The 19,436-nt window shown below is 37.3% G+C and overlaps 1 protein-coding gene across 1 annotated transcript; it reads right to left on the bottom strand.

Moving 5' to 3' along the window:
* Nucleotides 1-647: 647 nt before the first annotated feature.
* On the bottom strand, nt 648-14,753 carry ldlrb (low density lipoprotein receptor b). The gene is made up of 18 exons (XM_083522664.1): nt 14,464-14,753; nt 10,320-10,442; nt 10,102-10,224; nt 9,203-9,571; nt 8,931-9,053; nt 8,724-8,846; nt 8,375-8,494; nt 8,013-8,141; nt 7,582-7,753; nt 6,906-7,133; nt 6,199-6,317; nt 5,809-5,948; nt 4,859-5,000; nt 4,622-4,774; nt 3,983-4,168; nt 3,806-3,880; nt 3,537-3,700; nt 648-3,350 (listed from the first exon to the last, which is right to left on the bottom strand). Exons 1-18 carry the CDS (start codon nt 14,534-14,536, stop codon nt 3,306-3,308), a joined length of 2,607 nt encoding a protein of 868 aa, XP_083378790.1. The 5' UTR covers nt 14,537-14,753; the 3' UTR covers nt 648-3,305.
* Between the last annotated feature and the right edge of the window lie 4,683 nt (nt 14,754-19,436).

The raw sequence follows: 19,436 nt of genomic DNA, 5'->3' as shown, positions 1-19,436 counted from the left end.
TTCAGCCCTAAAAAGGTTGCGAAACAGGTAGAAGTGTACACAAAAGTGTTTAAACAAAACCTGAAAGATGAGCTCCTTTGTAGCTTGTGTGATAGAACTTTCCAGCTGAAAAGGTTTGCCAGGTTGCTTTCACTTCAAGCCGAGGCTCATTGTGTTGTTTGAAAGTTTTCAGATAAATTCCAGATTTACCATTAGATTTGTGTATAGTTGTGACGTCATGGAAAAGTAAAAAATTCACTAATCGAAGCCAAGGAACATGCTGAAGGAAACACTAGGTGTCCAAACTTGCTGATGAAAGATTACAGGAATAGAACGTCTACCAACCCAATTTCCTCCAAAACAGTCGGAATTACACCAAATTCAATAATCCAGGCATGTTGAATATTGAACCAGATTTTGCTTCTTTTATTTTGCACTGGAGCTACAAAATTACAGATAAGAAATAGTGCAAGATGCAACATTATAATATTGTCATTATTTGGTTGGAAATCAGACCACCAACTAAAAATATACAGCTGACGCTATAATGTGGCCAGAAAACGACTATAAATAATAAATAAACTATAAAATGCATGATGGGTTTCAAAGCTGCACTTCAATGTTACCTTCAAAGAACTTGAATATAAAATAAATTCAGACGTCAAAAGTCATGTTAAAAGATAACATTTATTTAACAATAACAGAAAATAAACACAATTTAGTTTGTGTTCTTTGCTTCATTCGTTTTCTTGTCTTTATTAAAAGTTCAGATCTACTGCAGTTGTCTATGACGGACTAATCCTTCTTTTTTCAAGGGACACAACAAAAGCAAGTGTATTGTTTCATTCAAGAATTTGCAACTTTTGACACACAAAAACATAACAGTAATAATAATAATATCAACCCTTCAAGGCACAAATATTATAATGAGCAATACATTGCATGAGTTTCTGAGTTTGTTAGTGTCGTCTTCGATAAAATTTTACACACTACATTTCGGATGTTAGCATGGCCCATTTTTTAAGTACTTTATCGGATAGTTTTGGTCCCATATTCAATTAACATTAAGCAAAATATCAACAGTGTTGTTACATATGGATTATAGTGGCACATAAAGAACCATATTTTCATGAACTTTCAGAAAATTTCTCACACAGGACCTGTCCATTTACTTATACTCTTAACTTTGACAAAATGAAAAGCACTATCAAATAGAAAGAAAGTCTTAAATGACATGTCATGTAATCTAGAACAGTGCAGGTATTTTCAGTAATTGCAGAGAAAAAGAAAGGTACTATACCTGGTAAGTGGGGTGATACCCTGACTTAACTATATCTGAGAGGGGATTAGAGACTAAATAAAGTGTGAACGATATTTCTTTTTATAAGAACAGCCCAAATAATAAAGATGCTAGAAAACAAAATGACACATTATATAGATATGTTACAATAAATAAAGCACTTTCTTTCCTATTTACAAATCTGTGGTTTAAAATATACAAACTCCAAAAAAAAAAAAAAAAAAAAAGAGACACACAATATATATACACAGGCGTTATTTACACAGTTTACATTTAACTTCAGGTTATGACTTCATTTGCATTGTTTCAAAATATAAATTTGCGCAATTCATGGAGTGTACAAAAGAAAAAAAAACAGCAGCGTTGTCGATAGACATGATTTGATGCTGATTACATGCTCTTAAATATCATTGTGAAGAAAAAAAAAAGGTCCCCCATGTAGCAGTTATCAGTTTGTATATTTCTGGCCAGTTATATAGAGAAAGCGTATGTTCTGAAACCTGAGGGTTAAGGCAACAAATATTCTTTTCATCGTAAGGCATGTTTCAAACGAGAACAAACAGATAAGCCACGTATCTAGCTAATCTACAGAAGACTTCGCTACAGGTCCATAGCTACCCGAAAGCACAAAGATGCTGTTGTCATTCACAACAAAATATCATAAAGCTACTGTATCTGCATTCTTCATCAACAAGAGGTAACAAGCTGTTCTGTCTTCAAGTGCAAAATGCCAGCAATGCAATCCTATATTGATTTATGTGTTTTGTTATTTTTATTCTCCCTGAATAGTTCTTTGGAAAGGCGATCGTAGTTTTGTGACCTTCGGATATAAAAAAAAAATGGCTTATGATGCTTCAGATCTCTCTTCACTTTCTGTACCAGAGCTCTCCTTACTGTGCAAAAAATTATTTGTACTTCAATCTGGTTCGTCATTCAGAAAATCCAACCCAAATCTTTAAAAATAAAATTGTAGTGCAAGGAAAAGTAAAACTCCACATAGCGAATATTATTTACAGTAACGTCTTACTACAGGTAACACTTTTGTTGTAAAGCCCAGCGATGGCTATAATATAAACACAATGCATTCAGTAGCGATATAAATGTCTATGGACAACCACAGACATTTATACTGTGCAATATTCGCACGCTCTATTAAAGAAATACTCCAGCATTATTCAACTCTAAACTTAGCTGTAGTGTATGTCATTTCCGTGTGTATTTATCATAAGCAAGAGTTCCATTATATTTTCAGCTTTCGAGGGAATCAGTTACGCACACGAAAGTGTTTTTGAGAATCTTTCATCGAGAATAGCATTCGAATCTGTAATAATAATAACAGCAACTGACCTCCCAAAGTCTGTATAATAATAAGAATTCGATTTTCTGTTCTCTTTATAAAACCGAGAACCGTAATCACGCATTTCTTACAGATGACGGCGAAAAATATTGAAGTATTCCTTTAATATACTTCCCTTAATATGCGGGAGATGCTTTCAGAGCAAAGGCTCTTCATCACTTCGTACATTCTGCTGCTTAAAATGTTTGAACGTGTCACGCGGGTCCTTACGGGGGGCTTCTCAAAAAAGTTTTACCGAAACATTTACAATCATCTTTCAAGGTGAAAATGCTGTCGAAGGTCCTTCATATGAGTTTCGATTCTTACTGGCTTTAATCGTTACGTAATTTTGGCTGCAAGACCTGTTGCTTATGGCGTAAACATGCATCTTCAAAAGACGTGGAAATCTGATGGCTTTCAGGACTTTGGTCCAAAAGCTTTAAAATATTGTTAAATATTTAGTGGTCTTTTTTTTTTGTTTTTTTGTTTTTCTTTATAAATCAGGGATGATGACATTCTTCTGTGCCCATGCTCAATTTGTGGATTTTTCTTTCACATTCAGATTTGTGCAGCAAAAAAAAAAACTCAAAACATGTGAGCAGCAGCTAAAGTTCCTGCTAAACTTTGAGTCACTTTTGTTGTTCAGATTTGACCTCCTGTTGGGTTGTTTGTGTTTTTCTAAAAGAACCATTATGCAATGTCCTCCTCCTCATCATCCAAAGACAACATCTGGTGCTGAAAAAAAAAACCAAATAAATGGGGGTGTTTGATTCATTGATGAGATTTGAAACATAGTACCGTACTGTAAACTAAACATAATTACTATATTACCATAAATCTAACTATAGTTCAACTTTTTTTTGTTCTGTTTTGACAGTAAATTGCAACCTTGTGACAATTGAGACAATTCTGTGATCTTACTGGAGGGTAGATGTAACCGTCTTGGCTTTGACTCCTGCAGATGTGCACCTGGTCCTCTGTAGTTTTCTGGTACACAGGGTTATCAAAGTGGATGGTGTTGGTGTTCTTCAGTCTCCAATGACGCCACAGCAGCATGGCGCCAAATGCAGTCAGGCATATCGCCACTGAGCAGCATAAGACAACGAGGAAAAAAGTTTGTATAGACTACATGAATATATATATTTTCATATTCATTTCTTATATATACAGCATTAAGATCATGTACAGACCTATGGGAAGGATGATGTAGAGAGCGACTGAGTGTTGCGAAGGGCTGGAGACTGCAACGTACACATCGTTTGATCCTACAGAAAAAAAAGAAAAAATAGCACTTACAACAATGACATGCATTCCGCATGGCACCGAGTAGCTCCGTATCACACGCACATTTAAAAAGTGTCTTTTACCTTCCTGAGCTTTGATCCCAGTCTCGGTTGCGGGGGCATTCTTTCGAGACCCAGCAGCGTCTGAGGAAGTCATGTAACCTGTACTTCTGGTTGTTGATGTGGTGGTTTGTATGTCAGGTTGTCTTGATGGAGTACTAGCTGGAACTGCAGGTGGAACCACTGCTGACGTTGTTACTGGCTTTACAACTGTGGAAACGTGTGAAACATTGCTGAAAAGTCAAAAGTTGTTCAGGAAACATTGCAATTCTATTGTTATTAAGGTCTAAAGTCTTATTCAAATAATGCTTTTCTGCAAATGAAGAGTTATACAACCTTATTTATAAATATTTATTTAATCGAAAATGCCATTTTTATATGCGTATGTATATTAAACCATATAAAGTCCCTTTTTATGTTTCATGTCCTCAATTTATCTTGAACACAAATCCACTAAACTGTAGCCGTGTTTCCTTTCAAATGTTACCGATACAATGCAAGACCAATACAATAAGCAACATCAGACACCGACTGATTTTTGGTCACATTGAAAAGAAGGCGTAATACGGTCGATTTCTTGCCAAACCATCATTAGGATACTTTGAAGCAATTCTTCAAAAACCACTTTCTTGCTGAGAACTTTTTAATAATTGGCATACATACCTTCCACACACTTCCTCAAGTCAGGGCCAAGGATCTTGTGATCGGGGCAGGTGCATGTGTATTTTGGTGAATGTGGAGTCACTCGTGGAGCCGGCAGACACAAATATTCACAGCCACCATTCACGTGGTTTCCTGCTTCACACCAGTTCGTACCTGTAGAGCAAACCAAAAATTAAAGAGACATGCAGAAGAGACTTCAGTTGTCTTCTTGGGTGACTGTAGGTCGAAATCGCTTACCGTTGGGCTGCTTGTAGTGGTGGAACACCACAATGTCCTTGGGAGACGCCAGGTTCTCTACTACTTTCAGAATGTTTTTTCCCGTCAGACGATTTGCACTCAGGATGCTTCTGCTCGGCAAGTCTGTCCAAAACACTTTCTCCTGTATAACAGAGTAACGCAAGAGTGAGGGTCAATAATATGTACATAAGTATGACAAATCCATTAGTGTATAGGCTAGAATTTCTAAAAGAACGTAAATAAATATATAAATTTCTCAAAAATACTTTCTTAAAAAGACTTTACTTGCGTTACTGTAATTGAGTAGTTTGTTTTTGTAATTCTAATTTCAAAAGTAGTTTTGAAAATCTGTAATATTAATTTTACTTACGTATGTTTTGTTTATAGTATTATATTTAACTACATTTTAAATCATATCCATTACAGAGTAAAAAAATTAAAATATATAAATATTGCAATGGGGAAAAAATGGGCGGGAGAACAAAAGCACTAAACCAACAAGAAAAAAAGTTTATCCCCTAGAGTATTTTTTTAAATACTCTAGAATTCCTCATCTCTCCCCCATTGTTTAAAAAAAAAAAAAAAAAAAAGCAACTCAGGATATTGTAGTACATTTCAAACAAGCTACTTTTTACTTTTACATGAGTATATTTGTAGACCGGTAGCTTTATACTTAAGTAAAATCGCAATGATTTAACAGTACTTTTACTTTAGTAAAATATTTAAATACTCTGATCAAGTGCACATATAAATGCTGATGACGTCGCTCTTATTTATTTAATTATTTTACAAGTACAGAAAAGGTAAAAGAAAATCTGTAATTTGAATTTTGTAATTGAATTTTTTCAGGATTAAGAGGTAAAAGTTTTATTCTCCTGATCAACTCGTAAACACACAGCATGCATTATTATACATTTTCGATTTCCAACCAATTTAAAACACGATCGCACCTCAAACACGGTCAGTGAAAGTGGAAAAGCCAGGTGCCTCTCATCGACGATGAGCGTATGACGCAAACCGCCGTCGACACCCACGCTAGACAGTGTGTGCAGTGTAGAGTCCAGCCAGTACAGCCGCTGGTTCATCAAGTCTGCACATAAACACATAGATATTCATATTGCAGACTGTCATGTACCATTACGTGTAAAACTCCTGTTTCAGATGTACTTCCAAAGCCAGAACGAGGCCAGATGCAGTACTCAATATAATACAGATCATTGGTTGTGGGTAATTTAAACCCTCTAGTTATAGAGTACTTAAAACAAGACTACAATAGAGCATTCATTCGATTATGGCATTGTATGATTAAGGTCTAAAGTAAACGCAAAATGCTTACTCACCTAATGTGATGCCGTTGGGCCAAACAATGTTGTCAGTGACCAGAGCAGTACGATCTGCCCCGTTCAAACCACTCTTTTCTATTTTGGCTTTATTTCCACAGTCGGTCCAGTACATGAAGCTACAGTGGCAAAAAATACACAAGCCATTAACCTAATAGACCAAGGGGCTCTCCAATGGCATTCTCACACAGTTTTGAGTTTCCTCAGCTCCCAAAAAACCTGATCCAGCTCATGGAACTGGATCGGGTGTGTTAGGAAAGACTGCTTTATCAAGTCACTCATCGCATTTAATGATATAGAGCAGCGGTCCCCAACCTTTTTTGCACCATGGACCGGATTAATGTCAGACAATATTTTCACGGACCGGCGTTTAAGATGAGCGGAAAAAAATACAACAAAACAAAATGATACGACCGGCATAAAAACTGGTATTTTCTAAATATAATAATAAACGTGAATCCACTGTGTTGGTTTTTTGTTCATTTTGCGAGCTCAGGGGTTTTAATTTAGCGCTAATGTATTATGTGTTAGCAGCTGGAGCAGCTCCTTTAAGAAGGTAGCGGATAGAGGTAAGACATGTGACCGGAGTATCATGACATGCATCAAGACTGAGTCATAGACAGATGTGGCAGTTGCCGGTCCACGGCCCAGGGGTTGGGGACCACTGATATAGAGGAAAATGTTATAGCTCTTGAACAGTAACTTACTTGCGCTCTGGATCTAAAACAATAGCGTGTGGCTTATCCAACCCGTCTCTGATAAGAGTCTTTTGGTTGGACCCGTCCTTTTTGGCCACAGAAATGCTCTGAGAGTAACTGTCGGTCCAGTAGATGTTGCCATGTATCCAGTCGACAGCCAAGCCTCCAGGAGAGGAGTTTTGGTTGCCGATCAGGGTGATGTGGTTGGACGGATAAGCAGCCTTGTCTATGGGAGAGCTAGGAAAGAAGAAAAAGTGTTTTATAACCAGAAATTTACTTGAACTGCTCCAAAATGGTCAAATGTGCATCTGACACTGTTAATCCCATCAAGTGCAAATGCAGAATTTGAAAAATAAATCAAAGTGTGTTAAATTTGAATAAGCAAAAAAAGCTAAATTTTGCATTGTGGATCTGTAAAAAACATTCAGGGCTCGCCAGTCTGATCTATTTCCTTTAAACAAACTGGTGAAGCTTGTTGATTGAAACATTTTGCATAGATTAATGACCAGAAACGTGGGAATGATATGAACCAGTTGAACGAATTCACATTTAAAATGATCTGAAAAGATAAAGTTATGATTTGATGAGTGTTGATGGTGGTTGAGCTTTTTTCATTTTTACAAATGACATTTTACAAGCTATTCCTCCATTGCTTTTCTTACTCGATGCGATAAAACTCGCTCACCTGTAGATCTTTTTGTGGAAGAGATCGGACCAGAAGATCGTCCCACTGGACACATCCATGTCGAGTGCCACCACATTCTTCAGTTGCGGGATCAGACACGTGTACTCCTTCTTATCGAGTGTCATCTTTCGCACCTCGTGATGGTTGGTGAAGTACAAGTACGGAATGTTACCTGCAAAGGTAAGTATATATTCTTTATATTTTAGTAGCACACACCGTTTGCTAGCTAGTGATCACTTCCCTTATACATGTTTCAAACTGACCCCAATCCTCCTAATTTTTATAGTTGCAGTACTCAGTATTGTGCTACTTCTTACTAGGACAATTTAATGGTTTTCTGTAGTTGTCAAATGATTTCCGTTTCTATTGTCAATAAACATAACTACTCCTGTATTATGTGCAATTGTGAAAATGTCTAAATTAGGACATACCAGAAACAGCTTTGCATTCTCTGGTCATGGGGTCCATCTCGTAGCCCTCCTTACAATCACACTTGTAGCTGCCCACAAGATTCAGGCACACCTGAGAGCAGGTCTCAGGGTCAGCACACTCGTCAATGTCTGAAGCAGAAAACAAAGTTGATGTCAAATGAAAATCCTAGAGAAACCTCTTCATTTTGTTGTTTTTACGTTTAAAAACACCTTCTTTAATACACAACGTCCTGATTTATTCGCTGTTAAATTCAATAAAGAATCAGCAGAAAACCTGTGGAGCAAGACTGAAGCAATTTCAATCATGGCTGATTTTTAATATTGTGGATCGCGAATGTGGACTGATAGAACACTGGCATTACCTTCACACCGTTCATGGTCCACCAGGCGGTACCCGGAAGGGCAGAGGCACTCATAGCCGATCTTCAGGTCTTTACAGGTATGAGAGCAGCCCCCATTATTTTTAAGGCACTCATTCATATCTGAGGAGAAGACGAATAATAAAAAAAAAAGGGTCTGTTTATTTAGTAATTGACACGTTTTCCATTTATTCAAAGCGATTTCGGCAGGCGTCAGCAGCACTGAAACTCACAATTCAAACAAATGCAGCCGAAAAGCCACACATCCAAAACACATATGAGGTTGTTAACTAACAGACAAGGACACTAGGACACTTTGGTGTGTGAATGGTTATATAAAGCTTGCACTCACTGCACTCTTTGATGGGCTCGTCAGACATGTCCCTACAGTCACGCTGCTTGTTGCACACTTTATCGATGCTGATGCACTCTCCGCTGCGACACTGGAAAGTGTCCGGACCGTCGCATTTACTTACTGCAGAGAAGCAGGAGCATTAAATATCAACCCGTGGTATCTATTACTGTTTAGGAAAAGGAAAATGTGGGAAAATGAGCTCACCAGTGGCACAATCGTTTTCATCACTCAGGTCTTTGCAGTGGTACTCGCCATCGCACTGGCGGATGCCGGGAATACAGCTACCGTCGTTGCACTGGAACTCGTCGGGTCGGCATGTGGCCACAGCTAGCGGTGAAAACAAATATGTACAGGGTTACTTGAATGTTTTCTTGAACGACCTTTTAGAAAGCAAACATGCTCACAACAAAGAACAAGTACAAACAGAGTTTTTTATTTTTTTTATGCTTAAATAATATTCTCAGACTTGAACTCACTGCAGTTGGCTTCGTCTGAGTGGTCGATGCAGTCGAAGCCTCCGTCGCACCGCCACATGTTGTGTACGCACTGTCCGTTGCTGCACTGAAACTCCTGACCATTGCAGATGTTCGGAGGTGATTTCTCCTCGCAGTACTCACTCCACTCATCAGAGCCGTCTGCACAGTCTGCATCTCCATCACAAGCCCACAGCTGAGGAACACACACCGAGTCGTTGCATTGGAAAGAACCAGCTATACAGCTGGGCTTGGGACAAGAGGCTTCGTCGCTCCCGTCTGAACAATCGGTGTCCTCGTCACAGACGAATGAGGACGAGATGCACTGGCCGTCTGCGCAACGGAACTCGCCTGCGGTGCAGTTTTTCAGGACTGAGGAGAGTTAAAATACGGAGAAAATTCTATTCAACAATTCATAGTTGTATTATTGTTAACTTGTCAAATGAAACAAATGATTTCGTTTCCAAAAGCATTCGCTAATCACAAAGTTGCAAATTCGGATCACAATTATGAATGTGTTACCTACGTATTGGTGTTTAATTTATCTAGCTAGCTAGCTGTAGAGAAGGCTTATTAGCGCAAATAAAAGAGAGTTACGTGTCATAAAATGTATAATATTTATGCTCGAGTTACCAAGCAGGCCAAAAGCGTTCCAGCCAATCGAACAAAGTGTCTGCACTTTGGCAGAAAAAAAGTACTGTACTTCTTTGGGATTTTAAATATTTAAACCTATAATTACATAATGAGTACTTACATAATGAGTACTTACATAATGAGTACTTACATAAGTAAGCTAAATGACAATGATCCAGAAACAGGACCAAATTTGACCCGCATGACTGAAACTTCTCAAATGTATACAGTGTGATTAAATAGTTACGACATAATGGATCAGAGCATACCGCAGCCCAGCTCATCCGCTCCGTTATTACAGTCGGCCTTTCCGTCACAACGCCAACTTGAGGAAATGCACTCAACAGGGTTCTCCCTGCAGGTGAACTCCGACGGCAGACATTGCTTCTCAGCTGGACATTGTTAAAAGAGTGATTGTTGAATGCAGGTATAAATTTAAAGAGCATTGCAGTGAGATGTATTTGTGACAATAGTGTGTATGATTTACCGCAGCTGGCAGCTAGCTCGTCGGTTCCATCTCCGCAGTCGTCCATCCCATCACACACCCAGTGGGTTGTGAGGCATTTCTCGTTCCCACATTTAAACTGACGCTCGTTACATGTAGCCGCACCTGAAGCACAGCAAAAAGAGAAAAATTAAAGGTACGGTTCGTCATTTTTTAATCCTGTGCTGTATGCGAGGTGACCTGCTATCAAAACATCGCACTTTCCTGAATCAACCCGAATCCCTCTGCTGAACTAAGGAATTTTAAAGAAACCCAGCAAAACTAAGAATCTTTGTTCTAAGAACCAAATATATGATTTCTGTCCCTGAAAAATTGCATTTAAGCAGCTTCAATAGAATATTGTAAAGCAAAGTTTTGTTTCTAAGGTATCGGTTAACAATAATAATAATTATAATAAAAGCGGGATGAATGGAAATCATTATTATCGTAAAGAAGAAAAAAAACACTGAGAAGAATATTTTTTTCACTCGGCTAAACAGTTAACGTTCTGCTTTTGTTTTTAACGACTCGCCCCTTTAATATGCAGCTTTACTTTATTTAAAAAAAATACAAAATAAAAAACATCTAGGAAGCTCTCAAGGTCTAATGGCGGTTTAACGGTTAATGATTACCTACATCACAAACCTGTATCATGGGAAGCGCCGCAAGATTTATCTGAACAGATAACATGCATTGTGTACACTCGAATGACTATGAAGTTCAGACATACGCACACCCTATACACACCCTGTAATGGTTTTTTTAGATGTGGTTATAATGTAACCAGGTAGCAAGGTATGACAGGTTAAATAAAATACTGGAAAACAATGAAGAAAAACTCATAAATAGATTAATAGAGAGAGACGGCCGAGAAAGCGGGAGAGGAAAAACCCCCAAAAAACCACAGTCTCATGAAATGAGTAGAAGATGAGAAAAGAGGAATGAGGGTAAATTTGGGTATTGCTCATAGTACAGGTTAGACATACCCAGGTTACAACAACGTCCTGTGTCTGTGTGTGTGTCTGTGTGTGTGTGTGTGTGTGTGTGTGTGTGTGTGTTTTTAACAAAACTAATATAATTGTTGCTTCAGCTGATGACACTTTTGGCTGCCTCTTTAAGACTAATGCTGAGAGGAGGAGTTTAGTAATCACACCACCAGTTGCTCATTGGTCTCAGAGGATGCTCTGCATAATTCAAATACTACGCAGACAATGGTGGAGGTGGGGAAAGACAGGGATAATAACAGTATCAGGAACTGACAGATGCTGTAGCAATGTTGCAGCCTGTAAAATCTCAGGCAACTGCCAATAGACAGGTTATTAGTCAGAATGGTTTTGCAATGATAAAAAAACATTATTGCAACAACCCAGGATAACGCTAAAAAGCAGAAATGTGGATCCCAGGGTTGTCCTCTTCTGGCGGAGAATTTGCATGGCAAAACTACTTTTATAGACTTACGAAAGAGACATTGAGAGAAAGAGAAAAAGGGTAAACAGTTCCAGATTATAATTTACACAGGAAGCAAAAGGTTATAAATAGTTTCCCACCCACCACATCTGACCCACTTTGGGGGGTTCATTCCTCCATTCATAAAAAATAAATAAATAAATAAATACATATCATCTACAGTATAAGCTCTAACCTTTAGATATGAAGTACATTTAGAGCGGCAGATTTCTTCTACAGATAATATTTCAGTCTGTATAATGTGCAACGTTTCACCTGAGTCAACGAATTTTAGCATTCTGCTGTCACTTACAAAACAGGATTCGGTGGGTTTTTTTTTTTACTTCCACTCACACCTGGTTAACATAAAGGTGCTATTGTGAAAATGGGCTTGTCCGAGGGTTTATATTTTTTTGTTTGTTACTAAAACTGGTTTTTAACAAAATGTAAAAAATAAACAGAGCGCTCTTTCTACAATTCAAAATTTCCACACGCCATTCAGACTTTATCTACGTCAACAGGAGATATTTTTGCATACCTACTAGAACCACGCCATGCTGGCAAGACACTGTTGTGTTTGAAATTGAAGTAAACAAGAAAACTCAACTAACCCAAAATAACTTCTAAAACCTTGGAGTGATAAAAGCTTTTATTTGTTCCTTAAAGACAAAACTCTTTATAAGGTTATTTTTGGTGCCCTCTTTCAATTCTTTCTCAATTTCTTCCAATCAGGTGCGCACAGGAACAAATTACAAAACCGTGACCTCAAAGATGCATTTTACAATCGCTAAAAGCTGCAATTAGCCGGATAATTTACCGCAGTTATCCAAAGTCACATCACCGTGTCCCACAAGTTTGGCAATCGTAACCCAGCACAGCAAGATGTGCTATCATTTTTATTAAACTTTTTATGAATTTTACTACTTTTTTTGTTCTCGCATTTTTATACTGAATGCCTGAAAGCAGTAATGGAGATTTTTCAGGAAAATACTAAATAACAACTCCTAAATGCAAACTCCATGATACTCTACAGGTCCGTGTGTAAATTTGTCATTCGTAAAACGTGATATTTAAAGTTTAAATAGATCACTTTGCAGGCTCCTGTAATAAAAATGAATCAAGATTTTCTGAAGATTCAGATTATAATATTCAACAGTGAGATATCTGATCTCAGCTCTTGTATTATAATGGTGATATAACTAAACAATCCATAATCAGAATGACTGCCTTTATTTACTTGGTGATCTTCTATGCTTCAAAAGTACAGTATCTCTGATTATGATTGAAATTGATTCGAGACGCAAACTTATACTTATATACTGTTACAATACGGTGTCTGTAGAATCGCAGCGCAGCCCTCAGTTATCACAGACATATAGCGGTCTGAGATCGTTTCTGTATCTCATTTTTCTTCCAATACAAACCTCTTAGCCTCGTCTCCTGCCTTTTATGGCTCTACACGAGAACTGTGTTACTGTTAAGTGGACTGCTGGTCTTTCTCTCTGCCACAGGGCAGGCTTAAAACCAGACCATGCTCTTTACTAAAGACTTTTTGGTTTTTTTATCAGAACAGCTCCACTAACCCACTTTGTAACCATCATGAGAGAAAACAGTAAAACATACTCTAACCCTTTTATAGTGTGTTCACAGTATGACGATAAACATCATAAAAAAATTTCCAAAAAGTGATCCCTTGTATCGTTCACTCTCAGCTCTTTTCATGGTTATAGATTTGTATTATAGAAATGTAGTTTAAAATGTTCTGAATGGCAGTGCATCTGTAGTGTTGTAATGTTTTGGATCGCTTGAAGTGGAAGCACTGCTCAGACAAGTCTGTCAACTTCTTTTACAGATGACAAAACAGGTTTTTAGAGACAGAGAGAGAGAATGAATAGCAATAAAGCAATGACAGCGCATTATCTGGGTGGTACAGTAACTACTGGAGCAACTGATGCTTAAAACAAAGTCGTAGCTCAGTGGTTAAGACTTTGGATCTGAAGGTCATGAGTTTAAATCTCAACCACACCAACCTGCTAGTCCTGGGCCCCTGAGCAAAACGCTTAACCCCATTGGTGCTTAGTTGTATATATGAGATAACTGCAATGCATAAAATGTTAAAAAAAGGTTAAAAAAAAGAGCTTTTATATTACGATAGTGACACTGCACAAATGCCATGTATATACGGCACTAATGCTAAAGCTACTGATCTCCTGCGAATGATTCCTGTAGAAATAGAGACCGGACACAGAGAACCTGGTCTCCATCACACCCACTGGTTGTCCATGCATCATGCTTAACATAACCAAACCAGGGCCTTCTTCCTCATTGGATGAGCTGTCACGTGCTGCCGCTGTCTAGCCAATGAAATCTGTCCATCTGAATCCCATTCATTCCAGTCTAAGGCTGATTTTCATAAGGTTTTAACATTAACCCTCAAAGCATAGTTTAATGAGAATGTCCCTTAAAGCACATTTTCATTGTGACTGTGTTGTGAACAATAAATGATGGATCTTTTCTCTGTAGATTTAATCCCTAAGTGCTCTGATCGAATGAATGTAGAAATACAGTTACCACAATCAAAAGTATCAGCATGCAGCATTATAGTATATGTATTTAATTAACTATCAGTACATAGTCATATATCTATAAAAAAAGTTATTATTAAGGCACTAGTATTAACAGCTAATTAAATGGTACTCACGGTTTAAAGGCAGAGAGATGAATCCGAGCACAATGCAGCTCAAAACTACACCGCAGCTTTCCCTCAGCAGCATCTTCCCACGCGCTCAACAGGTTTATTTATTCGAATTATTTAATTTATTTCTAATTTATTTTTGTGAATGTACCGCTAATATATATTACAGTACGTCTATCTTGTACGGCTTTCCTTCCTTACAGTAGCAGTTCCTTCTGAGTGTCCTGGTACAGTCAAAGAGCTGCTCTGCATCCACCCTCATCCATCTCATGAGGGAAGCGCGCGCCGGGTGGGGCGGGGGGGCGTGGCTTTGCCAGTGGCGTGATGTCTTACAACGAAGAAAGACAGTGTAGGGGGGCGTGGTTTTGCAGTCACGTCACGAAGGGATAATATTTGTACACGCCCCCCGCCCGCTTAACTATTATGGATAGATAAGGTATATGTAAATGATGACAGATGCTCATATATATGTATATATACATTTATAGATATACATATATCAAGTGGGGAGATTATATATTAGGAAAAAAATGCAGTTTAATTACATTAAAGAAGTATTATTATTATTATTATTTTAATTATTATTATTATATACAATAATAACGATAATTGTTCAAGTTCATTGCATCCCCCTTAAAAAAATATTATAATAATCTTAAAATGCTGCAGAATTTTTTTTCAATACAAAATCCCAAGTGAGTTCTCAGCATTCTGATTGTGCTAAACAGGCATCACTTGTGCCAGAGAGAGACACCCATTTTTTTGCCTACCAGGAAGCAATTAGAAGGTTCTAGAAACCTTCCCCAATAGAAACACTATTCCCTGTTGGGGAACAGACCCAGGTGGTGTTCCATCTGGGGGAATCTTCGAGACAGGCCTAATTGTATTTCTGCTTTTTTGATGTAGATAGTCATTTTGTCCTTGTAATAGAAGCCGAAATCAATATGTATTATGACTTGTGTATGTGGATGATATTTTTAGTCTTGGAAAGAATTATATTATATTTGGAAGATAGATAAGTGATTATTGTACAAATTCACATTTTGGACATTCGCTAGTTGTTAAAAAATAAAGAACACAACATGCATGTTTCATTTCCATTTTCAGTGCAGAGGTGGAAAAATACCTAGCTGCACTCCTGGTCCGGACCTATGACAATTATGCAAAGTTGGTGGTGTGATATAAAGCCAAATTTTCATCACGCAGCCTGCATCTGAAAATGGCTACATGATACCTTGGTGTGATGGTCTCTTAATCTCTGGGCAAATTAATATTTATAATTACTTTACAAAACACAAGTGCTTTTAAAAGTTCCCAACGGGATATACAATGCTTCCGGGGATCATAATTTACAAAAAAAAAAGTATGAGGTATATAGCTGATTGAGGGATTACATGAAATATGTAAAGAATGTGATAAAACACAAACCTAGACACAAAAGTTAATGTTTCATAGATTTTTGGATACTAACTAAAAATCATTTGTGCTCCTATTTGCACATGAGGAGAAGCCCATGAGCTAATGCTGCTGATGGAACAGAGCAAATGATGAAAAGCATCTATGGAATGAAGAAAAAGCTGCTAAACCACATAACACTGAAGTCCCTCAAACACACTCTATGCACACACTCTATGCACAAAGACATCCATACAATCGGATGTGTGTGTACATATGAGTCAAGGCCCGACCAAACTTGCCCTTTGGCAATGATTGTAGAAACGATGAATGTGTGTGTTGTGTAAGTTATGTGTGTGTAGTGGGTTGTCCAGTACATGCATTACCACATTGTATCAAATGTGATACATTGCATTAAAGGTTCTGTTTGTGAAGTCGATTGTTCAGAGTCTTGTAAAAATGATGTAAAAGATAAGAAGTCCTCAGATGAACTGAATAGACTTTATCTGATTTATCTGTTATTTTACACTTTTACTTTGTGTAATTAGCTCAACCTGCTGCCAGAACGGCTCTGTTCATTACCACAGATAATAATATAAATAATAATAAATAGAAGAGACGGGGAAACTTGTCAATGTTTTCATTGGAGTTTTAATAAAAAATATATTAAAGATGCAGTGTGTAATGTTACACTCTACAAGTTCTGTATTATTCATATAACTTATAAGCCCACCTTTAAAACACCATAAATAGTTATTGTTATATTACAAATAAAGGTGTTTGAATTGTCAACATTCTGATTTGTTCAGATTTTTTCTGTTCTGCCAGAACAGTATTAAGTCTCCTTTAGAAATTAACTTTAGAAATCTGCACTAGAAAAGATAAACTGCTTCTTTAAATCTGGTACAATAGATCTTTATAGGTGCTCTTAGGTGTTATATAGACAAATATATAGCTTTGTATAGATTCCATGACTACATCAGCCTGGTAGCTCCAGCAATAGAAGACAATTTAAAACACCAGACATGTCCCAGCTGCTCAAATCTTAAGAGTGGCCTTCAATGTATTTTACACACTAATAGTTGGTCTTTTCACACACACACACACACACACACACACACACACACACACACACACACACTCTCTCTCTCTCTCTCTCTCTCTCTCTCTCTCTCTCTGTCTCTCTCTGTCTCTCTCTCTCTCTCTCTCTCATTTCTTTTTCAGAAGAATTGGAAGCAGTCATGCACAGACACTTCTCTCTGTCCTTTCTCATTCCTCATGGGTCCTGTGTTCCAGCAGGTCATCAGCTAACTCTGTGAAAGTCTTTAAAATACATTTAGGAATTTCCTGAAAGTTGGTCTTCCGGCCAAACACAGTATTTCCAGAAGCAGTGAAGCATTACATACACGTAGGCGTGCACATTCCCACCCACGCACACTGACCAACCAGTGACTTTGATATTACCAGTAACTGTAATATCAGATATTATTATGCTAATAATAGTGCTTGCTGACTAGCTATTGAGCAAATTAGCTTGTTTGCTAACTAAGAGGATATTTAACCAACATTTTAATTCACTGACATAAAAATGAGCAAAGATAAATATGTAACAACAAAATTATGAATTATTAATAATACAGGTGCATCTCAATATATTTCAATATCATACAATTTTGTATTTATTTTAGTAATTCAATACAAAAAGTGAAACTTGTATATTATATAGATTCATCAGACAGTTGACTGTTGCTCAGTGGGCCAAAGTCGTATTTTCAGATGAAAGACAATTTTGCATTTCATTTAGAAATCAAGGTCCCAGAGTCCCAGAGGAAGAGAGGCACAGAATCCAAGTTGCTTGATGTCCAGTGTAAAGTTTGCAGTCAGTGGTGGTCTGCTGGTGTTGGTCCACTGTGGACTTATCAAGTCCAAGGTCAGCACAGCCGTCTACCAGGAAGTTTTAGAGCTCTTCATGCTTCCCTCTGCTGACCAGCATTATGGAGATGCTAATTTTAATTTCCAACAGGACTTGGCACCTGCCCATACTGCCAAAAGTACTAATACCTGGTTTAAGGACCATGGTATCAATGTGCTAGATTGGCCAGCAAACTCACCTGACCTAAACCCCATGGAGAATCTATGGGGTATTGTAAAGAGGTAAATATGAGACATTAGACCCAACAACGTAGAAGAGCTGAAGGCTGCTATCAGAGGAACCTTGGCTTCCATAACACGTCAGCAGCGTTACCAATCGCCTCACATGCCACTCCAGTGATTCATGCAAAGGGAGCCCTGACCGAGTATTGAGTTCTGACATGTTAATACTTTTTAGTAGTCCAATATTAATGTGTTAAAAATCTTTTATTTTTTTTTAATTTTTTTATTGGCTTAATGTAATATTCAAAGTTTCTGAGATACTGATTTTTGGGTTTTCATTAACTGCAAACCATAATCATCAAAATTAAAAGAAATAAACACTTTATATATCAGTCATTATATCAGTGATGAATCTATATAATATACGAGTTTTACTTTTTGTATTAAATTACTAAAATAAATCAACTTTTTAATGGTATTCTAATTTATTGAGATGCATCTGTATTTAAAAGCAATATGGGATACGAACACCACAAACACTATTATAATGAATATTATTTACTAAAAAAATCCCATTCTCGATGCAGAACATTTATTTTATATTGTCATGTTTGTGCATTTGACCATTTATGTTTAGATCAGACCACAGGTTATCACTGTTATTTAAATACAAAATCATGTAAAGGTTTATTTGGCTCAACAATTTTGTTGTAAATGATATGTCCAAGAACCTCCTGGAAGAAGCAGCCAATTATAAGCGGCATATTATAAATTGAATAATTTGGATTTTCTTATTTTTTTCTGTTAGGATTTTTGTAAGATTCTCAACCAACATTCTGATCAACATTAGTAACTAAAAAAAGTAATGGATATGAATGATAATATTGATGCTGCTGACTTTTAACAAAAGTTACATAGTAAAGTACTAGAACCATGCGTATGATTATCTTGATGTCTCACCTAAAGCCATGTGTGGAAGGAAGTGAATGAAGGTGTGTTAGTCTTGTGATGGTTAATGGTGTGTGTGTGTGTGTGTGTGTGTGTGTGTGTGTGTGTGTGTGTGTGTGTGTGTGTGTGTGTTGTGTGTGTGTGTGTGTGTGTGTTTGTGTTAGGCCCTATTGCCACCTGGGGGACATTTACATACATTACAAACAAAAATGTGTGTAATATGGGGCAATTACTACGTAGTGCAAGGATTTTCCCGGTACAGCTACAATACTGCGGTGTCACATTATTTTATAAAAAATAAAATGTTTATTTATTAACACTCCCTGACTAAATCAATACTATGGATTTAATTCCCATTGTAAAGCAATCATACCTGAGCGCAACACTGAAGTTTAATGAATCGTTAAAAAATAAACCAGATTTTTACTCTAAACAGGTTTACACTTTACTATTTTACCAGAGTTTCACTAGAATAGCACTTTATAAATATATTGGTAAATATATTTGTATATGTCCTTTTATGTATATGTCCTTTTAAAGGC

Source organism: Silurus aristotelis (genome assembly GCF_946808225.1).
Source record: "Silurus aristotelis genome assembly, chromosome: 2".
Taxonomy (NCBI): domain Eukaryota; kingdom Metazoa; phylum Chordata; class Actinopteri; order Siluriformes; family Siluridae; genus Silurus; species Silurus aristotelis.
The sequence above is the reverse complement of the archived record's forward strand: the minus strand, read 5'-3'. Positions and strand labels throughout refer to the sequence as shown.